The sequence below is a fragment of the Vipera berus genome (genome assembly GCF_964194415.1).
Source record: "Vipera berus genome assembly, chromosome: 1".
Classification (NCBI taxonomy): Eukaryota; Metazoa; Chordata; class Lepidosauria; order Squamata; family Viperidae; genus Vipera; species Vipera berus.
In genome coordinates, this window is record NC_138202.1 from 67814526 (window position 1) to 67828173 (window position 13648).

General features: G+C 39.7%; 1 protein-coding gene across 1 annotated transcript in view; it reads right to left on the bottom strand.

Annotated features, from left to right (window-relative positions):
• Positions 1-13648, bottom strand: part of LTK (leukocyte receptor tyrosine kinase) — a gene marked incomplete at both ends in the record, with an annotated part of 140197 nt that overhangs the window by 58525 nt on the left and 68024 nt on the right. Inside the window, 2 exons of the mRNA XM_081341750.1 lie at positions 1448-1542; positions 8491-8663. Of these exons, the coding sequence (XP_081197876.1) occupies positions 1448-1542; positions 8491-8663 (268 nt within the window). The remainder of the gene's footprint in view (positions 1-1447; positions 1543-8490; positions 8664-13648) is intronic.

A 13648-nucleotide genomic window follows, 5' to 3' on the forward strand; every position in this document is an offset into this window, starting at 1 on the left:
ACAATGACCTCTCACATTTGATATTGGTTCTCTGTTTAGAATTAAAAGAAAGATTTAACCTAGATAAGAAGAACCATGTTTTTGAGTATACAAAAACAGAGTTTAAAAATGCACTGTGTGCCATTGATGAACATGTTATTGCTAGGATTTATAAACTGAATTTGGAAAATGAATATATTAAATATTATATGATCTAATGGGCAAAGAATTTTGGTGATAATATAATGATTGAGGAATAGGAGAGGAGAGGAGAGGAGAGGAGAGGAGAGGAGAGGGGAAGGGAAGAGAAGAGAAGAGAAGAGAAGAGAAGAGAAGAGAAGAGAAGAGAAGAGAAGAGAAGAGAAGAGAAGAGAAGAGAAGAGAAGAGAAGGGAAGGGAAGGGAAGGGAAGGGAAGGGAAGAGAAGAGAAGAGAAGAGAAGAGAAGAGAAGAGAAGAGAAGAGAAGAGAAGAGAAGAGAAGAGAAGAGAAGAGAAGAGAAGAGAAGAGAAGAGAGCTGGAAGGGACCTTGAAGGTTTTCAGCTGCCTGCTCAAGCAGGAGAATCTATACCATTGCAGACAAGTGACTGTCTACTCTCTCCTTAAAAATCTCCAGTGATGGAGCACCCATGATTTCTAAAGGCAAGCTCTTCCACTGATTAATTGTCCTCACTGTTAGGAAGTTTTTCCATAATTTCAGGTTGCTTCTCTCTTTGGTCAATTTCCATCCATTGTTTCTTGCCCTGCCCTCTGGAGCTTTGGAGAATAGTTTGATGCCCTCTTCTTTGTGGCAGCCCCTCAAATACTGGAATACTGCTATCATGTTGCCCCTGTTTATTCTTTTCTTTAGACTAGCCAAACCCAAGTCCTGCAGCCGTTCTTCATATGTTTTGGTCTCCAGGACTTTGATCATTTTAGTTGCTCTTCTCTGAACTTTTTCCAAAGTCTCAACATCTTTTTTGTAGTATGGTGACCAAAATTGGTTGCAGTATTCCAGGTGTGGTCTTACTAGGATTTTGTAAAGCGGTACTAATGCTTTGTGTGATCTTGATTCTATGCCTCTGTTTATACAACCCAGAATTGTATTAGCTTTTTTGGCTGCTGCTGCACACTGCTGGCTCATAGTCAAGTGATCATCCACTAGGACTCGAAGGCCCCTCTCACAGTTACTGTTTTTGAGCCAGGAAAAACAGGTGGACTAATGGATTAAAATTTACATTGAATAATAATTTGAAAGAGGTTTTTTCTATGTATATAGGAATTTCAAATGTATATTGGAAATGCAACTTCTAAGAGAGTACTTTTTATCATCTCTGGTGTATTTGCTTTATTGTGGCAATTATCTTAAAAGATGTTTCATATATCTTAGATTTAGAAAAGGCTTATGGGGAAAAAGTTCTATGCAGAAGTAATAATTGCTTACTTTTATACCCTCAGTACATAGTACTTCCTTAATTAGAAATAACTCACCATTAGAGAAGCAATCCAGTCCAAAGGTAATGTTGTCCACAGCAATATCAGCTTGTGAATTCCAACCCCAATTAGCGAGGAGCTCCAGATGAAAGCTTTTTTAACAAAACATATTGAGAGAGCACAAGAAGAGATATTTAAAAAATTAACCTACAGAATAGAAGTCAATGAATAAATATGAAAACGAACAATTTCAAAAAATGCATAAGGATGATAACTAAAATGGAAGCTGTAAACCAACAATAATATTTGGAAAAAAAATAAGGGTGCTCCTTACTTTAGTGCATTTCATAGTTCCATGAAAACAAATATATCAAGTTTTCAAAATAAACCTGCCAAAATTGCCTGTGACACAACAAAACCAATTAAGAGTTGTGTGGCATTTTAAGGACTAAAACCTTAAAATGTATTTTAAGATTGTAAGCCACCCAGAGTTGTCCTGTGGTAAGATGGGCAGCCAATAAATTTTACAGATAAAATAAATAAATAAAAACAATTATTATGAAAGCTGATGGTAATCTGTGTGGATTGCCTGTTTTAGGATTCCCGGCTAGTATTCCCTTAAATATTAAACAGGATTGTGCCCAATCGGGAGAGGTATTTAGCTGCTGTGGCTATAAAGCCAAGTTTTCCATATAGAAAGCAGCCTTCCTTTTCATTTATTTGTGCTATGAAAGATGGGCCCCAAGCCTGTTATCCCAGCTGTCCAAGTTAAATAACAATTACGTGACTTCTGGGTTTTAATTAACATGGACTCGGAGGTGATCTGGACTATGTCACATAAGGGGTCAAATTCCCCAAACCCTCTCTTCCTAGATAGGATGATTGCAGTATGCATCTTGGGGAAACAAAAAAGTCTACACTAAAGCAGAAAGACAAGAGATGAGACTCAGAAAGAGGGAATTTCTAGATGACTATTAGAACAGAAGAAGCATCTGTTTTCAGAGTTTTATTCTGTATGGGAAGAGAAAAGTTTGCAATTTAGCACGGAGTTAAAATACTTTAATTTGCTTTGCTTGAGTGCTGCTAACTAACTCAATGTTTTATCTGTGCATGAAGACAATAATTGGCTTTGAAAATTCATCTTTTTGAAACTCTTAAATCTAAATTGGAGCATCAACCATTTTACAAAGCCAATGATAGCAGTTTAAGTCTGTCTTGTGATCTGTAAAAATGTATTTATTTTTTATATATTCTATTCAGTCCCTTTTTGTTTTTGAGTAACCTTCTATGAGAACAATTTTGAAATCTCTACTCTTCTATATTATGGGCTCAGCCCTGCTGCTACAATGTGGTGGAGCTAAAGTGCACACCTCAAACTCCAATACTGTAATTGCATGCAGCTTCAGTGAGATTATTGTTTTCAAATTGTAATGTTTAATAGAAGCAGAAATGAGAAATGTAGCATATAAATGGCTAGAAAGTGAACATTATATCCTAAATAGATTTAAATCAGATTACCTTAATATTTTCTTTTTAATCCTGGACCCCTCCACAACATTTTGGAGCACAATTCCCAGTATACCTCTCAAAGGCCAAGTAGGCCTTCTTTTTTTCCTTTTCTTTTTTTTAAAAGATAATACAAAGTGATAGAAGAGAAGAAGAAAAGAGAAAGAAAAGCAATACAAAGTGCAAGAAAGAAAAGAAAAAAAGAGAAAGAAAAAAGAAAAAAAAGAATATTTCAAGAAGCAACTCCCGATCTTCCTTGGGAAGCTTAATTTGTACAGACAAATTAATAACCTATGTGGTTCACTTCTCATAACAGGGTCTCCCTTATCCATTCACACATCCAAAAATCATCCTCATTTCTGTCCAATGTCAGCAAAAAGTTCATAAAAGGTTTCTAGAATTCTACAAAAGTGTTTCTTATTTTATTGCTGGTCATATAAATCAACATTACATTCCTTTTTTGGGGTGGGTGGGTGGGAGGAACTACTAACAATCTTAATCTTTAATTCATAAAGTTGCGATTGGAGGACTGAATCCCCATTCACACTTTATTTCTCGCATCTCAAATATTTCTTTAAGGTTTTAGAAAATCTCTTTTGTAAATCCAAAATAAATCTTGCTCAAGCCCTTTTGCATCTTTTATCATTTGCATTTCCACTCTGTCATCTCTATCTTATAATTCTTCATTTTTTTATTTTCCAATATTTTCCCATTAATTAATCTGCCGTTGTCATCATCGTCAGCCATTCAGTTGTGTCTGACCCTCAGCCACTCAATGGATCAGCAATTTCCAAGCCCCTCTGTCTCGTACTGCCTCCTTCATATCTGCCATGGTCATCTCAGTGTCATCCTTCATAGTGTCCTGCCAGTAGGTGCTAGGACAGCCCCTTCTCCTTTTTCTGCTGATCACTCCTCGCATGATTGACTTTTTGAGTAAATCAGCTCTTATCACATGACTCAGCCTCTGTTGGCTTCAAGTGATATTTTTTGTTGAGGTTCGGTCTAGGACTTCTTTGTTCATTATTTTTGCAGTCCATGGGATGTGTAATATTTGCCTCCAGCATCACAATTCAAAGGCATCTACTCTTCTCCTAGCTGCCTTTTTCAGAGTTCAGGTTTCATAGCCATAAGTAGCAGTTGGAAAAATTATTGCATTAACTAATCTGCATTTGGTTGTGAGGCTGATGTCTTTACTCTTCCAGATGTTATTCATGTCAGACATTGCAGTTCTTCCAAGTGTTATATGTCTTCTGATCTCAGGGCTGCAGCCACGACTTTGGTTGATTTTAGAGCCTGAGAAGATGAATTCCCTTATTGTTTCAATGGTCTCATTGTTTCTCTATGCTCTGGCCTGTGTGTTCCCTGGAGTTGACATTATCTTTGTTTTCTTGATGTTAAAGTGCAGTCCAAATTTTTCGCTTTCATCTTTGACTCTCAGGATTAGACACGTCAGATCCTCCTTGCTTTCAGCGAGCAATGTTGTATCATCTGCATATAGAAGCTTGTTGATATTTCTACCACCAATTTTAACCCCAGTGGTAGATTCCTCCATCTGTGTATTTCTCATAACTATTTCTGTGTGCATGTTGAATAGTGTAGGTTACAGGATGCAGCCTTGTCAAGTGCCTTTTCCAATTCTGAACCATTTTGTATCTCCATATTCTGTTCTTAATAGTGGCCGCCTGATCAGAGTACAATGACTGGATGAGTTGGATGTGGTGTGGTGATAGTCCCAATTCTTTCAAGCAGTTCCAGAGTTTGTTATGGTAAATGTAGTTGAAGGCTTTGTGTAGTCAATGAAGTACATGTAGACGTCTTTTTGATATTCTTTTGCTTTATCCATTATCCAGTATAGATTGGCAATATGATCATGTGTTCCTCTTCCTTTACAAAATCCTGCTTGTACATTAGATGGTCCTCTGTTGGCAGTTGGTTATCTATCACATTGTTCATTTATTATTTTCTTCAAAAAATACATTTACAGGTGCAGAAATTATTGCTGTCAAATTAGTTATAAGTTTATCTCCCAATTCTTCAAGAATGCTTTGAAATGTCTCCAGTGTCATATCTTTGCTTGTCATTTTTCTTGCCTGAAATTTTGCTGCATCATCTGTATATTTACAGGTATGAAGTCTGGGGGGGGGGGGCGTTGTGTTTTTTATTTTCAGTCAATAATCTCTTTCCTGATAGGTTAAACAATTTGTGTTCCAATGGAAATGCTGGCTTCTTTACACAATTTTTTAAACATCTTAACAAATGTCCCAATATTCCAAGTTTATCCAGTCCTTTAATGTGTTTAAAACTTTCTTAAATTAAATTCTTATTTAGCTTTTGGCCACTTGTTTTATATATTTTACATTCTTTAAACTGCTAGTTAGCTTTTCTTTTATTTGGAGATGGAATTTTACTTATCAGATAGCTTTTCAAACTTGTTTGGAAGATCTCTTTTAGCTGCAAAGTAATTGTAAATTACTGGAGGAACGTTGTCCATAGGGTCGCGATGGGTCGGACACGACTTCGCAGCTAACAACAACAACAATTGTAAATTCAAGGATTATTAGAAAATGAGGTGGTCAAACCCACTGTCCTTAAAGGCTCTGCCATGGTTGAAAGCATGATTGTTCCCTCATTTCCCAGTGCCCAGACCTACAAGACAACTCCTATACTGTGGCTACCTTGTGTGGAGTAACTGTCCAGACCACAAGTGGGTAACCTCTCATCTTCTCCTTATCTGAAGGGGTTCCACTGGTCTGAGCTTTTTGTCACATGTCTTTTGGAGACATCTTCTAGTTCACCATTTTTCTTATCTGGAAGACCAAGTGAGGCTTTTGAACATGAATAAGTTATGTAGCTTTATATTATGGGCTCCAAAAAGGAGATAAATATAGTGCTACATGAACAGTGGGAGATAACATTCTTTGCAGAAGATATATTACTCTTTTCTTCCTCACTGAACAAGTGAACAATGACAATATTTTGCTTCTAGCAACAACATTATATATCCAATCAGTATAAGCAGTAAAAACACAGAGTAGGTCTTGTTGCTATGGCAATATTTTCCTTCACTACTTATATCAATTTTAGAATAGGACACTAATTATTATAATAGGGTTGTACCTGCCACTGTAGAGTTGCATTTTGTTGGCTACATAATGTCACGGCATTCTTTCTCACACACGCAACCCATGATCTCCAGTTAGTTACAATAATAGTAATACAAACTCTTTTTAAAAGAAACTGAATAAGCATGAAGAACAGTTGATTTCAACCATCATAGAAAATATACCCAAAGTGTTTGGTGTGTGTATATTTGTACATTGTATTCATCATTAGCAGAATTCAGGACTTCTTCAAATGTCCAGAGTTTGGACTGGAATAGAGAAGAATTCCAGTAACTTTAAAAGGTTATTTTCCATTTGAGGAGGAGTTTTATAAGTCTTGTAGCATATTTAATGAAGGCAATGACAAGGCCCTTCCATGCTGCTACCTAGAAAGCTACATAGATCTGTCTATTAAAATCTCCAAGAGCCAAGTTCAACTTGAAAGAAGGTTAGTCTTACTCAATAATCAATCCTTAACAATTGGTTGGCAGCTACATCTTTCACTTTGGTTTTCTTCTCAGTCACATCTCCCAGTTCCTAGCCTGGCATTCATGTAAACAAGTAAAAAAACTGCTGGTCCTTCCTCCACCCCACTTCTTCTCAATAACAGCTAGTATTCTCTTCAGAAAGGGGATCTTGTCATGCTGCCAGACTGTGGGATCAGAGAGATGAAAAATGCTAGATCCCTGAATGTAAACTTCTCTCTGTCAGGTTTATCTGCAACTCCTCTTTTCTTCTTTGTTGTTCCTTATGCTTGAAACTCCATCCTAAAGCCGTTGCATTTCATTTTTAGTTCTCTCTCTCTCTCCATCTCTTCAATCCTTGCTAAATCTAAGATTTCCACATTACTACATTCTCCATTCACCAAACTTTCAGAAGCAGTTAAAGACAATCTATGTTCGTCTTCACTTCTGCTAACTTGAAATATTAATGAACAAAAATCACCGTGCTGAAGTTTTGCGGTAAAAGATGCCTCATCGCCACTGCAGGCAAAAAACCAGACAGAAAGTAACTCTTTTTCCCCAGCAGCCTGATACCTTGCAGACAGGTTCTTCCAGTGCTAAAAAGAACTAATTTTCACCTTTGCTTGCTTTGTCTGGGCTATTGGTGTGTGCACTGTATTGTATGTATTAAGTTAGCATTTCTCCTAGGGCTTGAATTCAGCAGCTGGGAGAAGATGTGAGGCAAGAATTCCTTTCTGTGGGGAAATTTAGCACCTGCCCCATTTATTAACTCCACAAATCACAACTTAGTAACAGTTTAAAACCTCAGCACAACTAAGTGAGAAATAAATTGTTCACGTTGTAGGACTCAGAAGTCTTTCAAATTTGGAGCTGTATCCTTGTGATAATGTCCTAAGAACATGTATTAAACGCAGTGGTGGGATTCAGCCAGTTCGCACCAGTTCGGCAGAACCGGTAGCTAATTTTTTTGTTGCACAGGCCCGGAACGGACTTCCAGAAGTGGCATCCACACAAAGAACCAGTTGTTCACATATCTGAATGCCACCACTGATTAAACCACATATATATATATATTCTTATTCAATTTCCATCTCCATCCCGTATTATGTCAAGTTTTACATGGTAACATTCTTTTTTTTTATTGAAAAGTTTTACAATACATTTTATCTTTAGCAAAACAAAACCCCTCCCAACCCTCTCCCCTCCCACCCTCTTCCCACTCCCCAACCCTCCCCAACCCCTCCCTCCCTTTCCCCTCCCCCCCCCCGACTTCCCAGAGCTGAGTAGAGGGTATAAAAATACAAACAATCATAATCTAACTTATGCAAACAATCCTAAACTATTTAAACTATCACACTTTAACTCATATAGATAAACTCCAAACGTATATATATCATATCAATAATTATTCAAATGCAAAATAATACTTTTTAGTCCCATATTTGCTCCGTAGTATCTCTCTGTTGCAAATAGTCTTTCAGGTGCACTAAGATCTTTACCATATCCTCGAAGTTAAAAACTTTACAGTCCATTCTTCTGTAATCAGTAATTCTACCTTTTTACTAGAAATCTTACTGCCATAGTTAAATTCAACATCCATTTGATATCCACCACAATAATATCAATAATACCCAATAAGAACAATCACAGACAAAACAATTTTATATCAATTATTAAAAACTATTCTTCTTTCCAGCTGGGCTTTAAATTTCCATACTAAAACCAAGTTTATACAATCTTTCCTTCTCCTAATATATTATACAGCTTGAAGTACCATACATTACTTTCCAAACTTAAATTTTTTTTATATAGTCACATCATTCTTATATTTTCTATTACATGTTTCATTATTGCCCATACAGATATTACAAGTTAACTTTCATCTATAATTTTTCCCAAACTTGCATATCACAAAGTATATACCTGAAACACAATATCCACCTTCTTATCACACCATAAATATACATACCAACCAAATAGCAAATAGGTAATGATAGGTAATGGTGAATATTCCTGGTGTTATAATTACCTGTTCTGAAGGAGTGGCATTTCCAAAGTTATGAGGAACCAATGATCTCTCCAGCTCCCTGACTTTTCCCATATCAGTAGTGCCGCACTGCCATTGGCTGCTCCTTCATCTTCTTGTACAATGAATGAAATGGTGCCATTATAGCTGCCAAAAACATATGCTGAGAATTGGACCTAAAGTGAAGGTAAAGCGGTGAGACAGAGAAAAACTGTATATTAGGTCCTTTGTAAGTACCATATTAGAGGACTATAACTTTGGTTCATAGATATAAAAGTTTTATATCATAGGAGAGGTCCTATTATGAGCTTCATAAAAATAGTATCACACAAGTTCCTGGGAATGAATCACATGAAGATGAGAAATATAAAAAGAAATATCGACTCGAGCATTTGTATATTCATTAGCCAGATGCTTCTCTGCCTTTATGATTTTTATCACATATAAACTGGAACAAAATTTTCTGGTCTTACAAAAGATAAAGCTAGCCAGAAAAGATATCCATTGTTGCACTTGTAGGGAGGAAGCAATGAATAAGTTGATATGTGTAGAGGAAGCTGTGTGATCTTAGTTTACACTTTGTTTCCTCTAATGTGGGCAAAAATCAAAAGCCCTTGAAAAAAAAGTGCTATTTATTAGCCAGGTCAATACATTTAATTTTTGATCCAGAGTGAAGGCAACATTGTCACCGTCAGGTATCAGAGAACTTCATGAAAAAGTGTAACCGTAGAATTTATTACAATATAATAAATTAATTAAATTTATATGCCACCCATGTCACTGTTGGGTACCTTGGGGCAGAAGCTGAACAAAAGTTAACCCATTTTATTATGGTTTTAACTTCCATGGATTAAAATCCACTCCATCAGATGAGATGCATGAAACATTATAGGTGATCAATGCAACAATTGTTATAATTCTACACGGATGGAAAAGAGAAAAAAATGTCTGCCTTTCAATCTTCGTGTATAGATACTCCTCAATTTACAACCATTTATTTAATCACCATTCAAACTTGTGATCACCATTGGAAACTCCCCACCCAAGTGATCAAACTTTGGGTGCTTGACAACCGGGATGGTTTTGTGATGCTTGCAGCATTCCGAGGTTCTGGGATGGTCATCTGCAACCAGAGCTTCAGACAAGTAACAGTCAATGGGGGAAGTTCGATTCACTGAATGATCGCATGATTCACTTAACAACTGTAATGATTTGCTTAACAACCATGGCCAAAAAGGACACAAAATGGGGCACAACTCACTTAACAACTGCCTTGTTAAACAGAAATTTTAGCTTCAATTGTGGTCATAAGCCGAGGACTACCTGTATTCACTTTCTCTTCTCTGGACAGGGGAAATGTGGAAACTAGCTGAACTATCAGGATATGAATTGCTGCCGAATCTAATATTAAAAAAATCCCTGTAACACACAAAATTGTCAGATCCTTACATCGGTGCATAAGTGGATTGCCATTTTCTTTCCCTTTTTGAATTTTCCAGATGGCCAATCTTAATGCAGACTATCGTGTTTCCCCAAAAATAAGCCCGGGTCTTATATTTTTTTGGGGGACCCCTTCCACCGGTCCCCTTCATGGCTCTGCCCATACAGCCACAGGAGAGTTATACCAGGGCTGGCGGCAGGGATGCTCCAAAGACCTCGCTGCCATGACTCCAGCCGCCAACTCTCCCATGGCTGTGGCAGAGCCATGAAGGGGGCCGGTGGCCCAAACTGCCAGCCCAGGGACAATGCAAAGAGCCTACCACCGGCCTCCAAAGCTACCTCCACTGAAACCATACAATACAGGTGACGAACAGGGAGCAGGCAGAGTGATACAGCGCCACAGGACCCAAGTGGCAGGTGGTGGAGGAGGAAGTGGCAGGTGATATAAGGGGTGGGGCAAGGCAGGGCCATCAGGGACTGAAAAAAGCCCCTCTAGTGGCAGATGCAGCTGTTGCACAGCAACAGCCGAGGCCTTTTGCCATCACTCCCCCTGGCTCTGAAATGGTGGAATGGGACTGGGTAAGGTGACTGAGCTTTCCCCACCCATCCTCTGTAGCAGGGCTTTTAAACCTTGTCACCTATTGTACCACTTTTAGGATATGGCAACATCCTAGTACCACCAGTCGCCTCGCAAGGTGTCAAAAACTTGATGACCCCCCCCAAAAAGGAAAAAAGTGATGAAGTATAGGTAGTCCTCGACTTACAACAGTTTGCTTAGTGACTGTTTGAAGTTACAATGGCACTGGAAAAAGTGCCCCCCAAGCCACAGCCGAGCAAGACACCTGCCTGCCCCCCCTGTGGCACTCTTCCTCCTGTCCAAGGTTTTCATTGTTGTGAGCATTTCTGTTGAGGATTGGCAGTGGGGGTGGGGTGGGGGGTGTATGGTTTTTATTCCCCCTGTCTGCTGGGTGGTTGCAGCAGGTTTTGGTCACTTCACATGACCCTGGGACACTGTGACCGTCATAAATATGAATCAGTTGCCAACATCTGAATGTAAATCACAAGACCCTAGAGATGCTGCAACATTCCAGCTGATCGGTGCTTCTTCTGGGCTCAGAAGCACCAGGATCGGCATTGAGCTCCAGCTGGAGCCTGGTGCTGATCCTGGCGCTTCCGCTGAGCCCTGACAGCCCTGCAGGTCCAGCCGTCTCTCTCTCAGGCTTGTGCGGTGCTGCCACCGGTTCAGCTCATTCCCCTCCCCTGCTACTACTTTTCTAGGATGGTTGTGTACCACCTGCCAGGTGCCAATGTACCACAGGTGGTACCCGTGCCACTGGTTGAAAAGCCCTGCTCTGTAGTATGGCAGTCTGGATCATGAGGGGAGTGAAAGGAAGAGGTGGCCAGGCAGCTGGGTCATTGAACTGGCAGGGAGAGGTCACTGAGTGGGGCCCCTGAGGTAAGTGGGTATAGGGCACATGGGGCACCTCGACCCCTCCCACCTGCCTCACTCACCTTGTAGCAGTGGCCCTGTTGCAACTGAGAGCAACCAGGCAAGTGGGAGGGCTCCTGGTGGATGGGGCTGCTGCTACTGCCAGTGCCACTTCCCTGAGGCGAGGAGGTGGTCTGGCTGCGGGGCCACTGAGGTAAGTGGGTGGGGCAGCTCCACCCCTCCACCTGCCTTGCCTCAACCTGTGACAGTGGCACTGGTGCGACGTGCGCTTTACTGTACCGTTGTGGCTGGGAGCAACCAGACGGTGGGACAGAGTGGGCAGACTCTTACCTAGGGCTTATTTTTGGGGTAGGGCTTATATTAGGCACATGCTAAAAACTCATGGTAGGGCTTATTTTCTGGGTGGATCTTATTTTGGGGGAAACACAGTATTTATGCTACATTTCTTTATTCTTTCCATTTTTAAGTATTCCAATAACCAAAACATTCGGGAGGGCAATATGTTACAAACAATAATTATTTATCCAACTTTTGGTAAGCCTTTCCGTTCAAGAGAAGGATGAAGTAAACAAAGTGAGAGAATTGGATAACTGGGCTGGTTTAAGGAGAGAGCTTGGTTAAATTACTGGAATGAGAGAAAGATCCTACTTCTGAGTCCTTGTATCACTTTCATAAGGCAGAAATAGGCAATGGCTTAATAAGATAATCTATGAATAAGTCTTTTGTCTGTACTTGTGCTCCCTTTGTTTTTTTTCTTTCTTCAGAGCAGGAGCAAAGAAATCAAGACATCACTTATCATAGTTATCCATTTCATCCAAGCTGAGAAACTATGGTAACTAGCTTTAGAACAAACCAGGGCATTATGCACAAATTTAAAGCTGATCTAATATCCTGCTATTCCTACACTTCTTAATTAGACTTTGGTAATTCAAATGAAAGGAGACTCTATTTTGTCAGCTCACTCTGAGATAAAATGTTCGTGGGGGGGGGAAGTCTTTTTCATACCAGAGTTGAATCTGCTGTTACTCAATCATCCCACTTCTGTATTTCAGTTGCATTAACACCTTTCCAGTTTTGATTATAATACCAAGGTAGCCCAAAGCTTGTTTGAAAAGAAGTTTGATTCTAATACCTGTGATGATTTCTTTATTTCATATAATTCATGATAAGATTGTTGGCCACAGAAAAAGAGTTTGGGAAAAGAGGTGTGCAAACTGTTTTACTTTGAAACTTTTCAACTTCAAAGAGGTTGTTCTAATTAGAGTTTTGTTTTATCTGCCCAAAATCTTGGATCCTGATTTACAGAACAAAATATTGTTATTTCAAGTGCCATCATTTTTGGATGTTCCAACTGGTTCTGAGGGCTGTGATTAGGCTGTTATTTTGTGCTTTGGGTTAGTTTCTTCCAAAACTTTTCCATGGTCAGCCCCCAGCTGCTCTTGCCTTGGGCTAGATGGAGTAATGTAGGGCACAGGGCAGATTTTGGGGGGGGGGGCGGGCTAGGCAACAGGCATTTGAGAAAACATGTTTAGCTGTCTCACACCACCTCTTTTCCTATCTTAGGAGTAATGTGTTTTCTGTTTTGCTTTAATTTAATTTTAAAAGCAAATAAAAGGAAGGAAAGTGGAGGCAAACATCTGCAAATGGGTTTTCATCCACTGGAAGCAATGAATCAGCAGAGGCAAGGATGTAAAACATATTTTAATGCAGGGAAGCTGAATCACCTGCTTAGCTGGCAGCAGTGGGAAAGCCAGGCTGCCAACTTGTGGCGGGGCACTTTCCCTTAAGCAGAGTAAAGTGCCTGTTTGGAAAGGGAAGCGGTCATCAGTAGGCAAATGCCAGAAAGGCATCAGATCTGATGTGAGGATGCCTTTGGATGTTCAGCCCTGCAAGATGATGGTTGGATTCCAGCATCTCTTCTTAGTAGGTTGCTCCCCAATGGCTCTTTCCAGCACTCCCCTGGACAGACCTGGTGCATGTTTTGGGGATTTTCCTGGACTTGGAGCTCCTGTTTAAGAAGCAGGTGGCTGGGGGTTTGGGGGCTTTGCACAGATTCATTTTGTGCACCAACTGCATCCCTTCTTAGACCGGAGCCTTGGTTATTTCCTAGTTAGATTACTGTAACACAGTCTACAGGTAAAGAGGAAGTGTACTAAAGTAATTGTGTAAACAAACGTATTCGTGTCCTTAGGGCAGACGCTGATCAAGGTAGCCATAATCCTGATAGCGTAACTGCACGTATTCCCCGGCGACTGTCTTAAAGAGGAATGT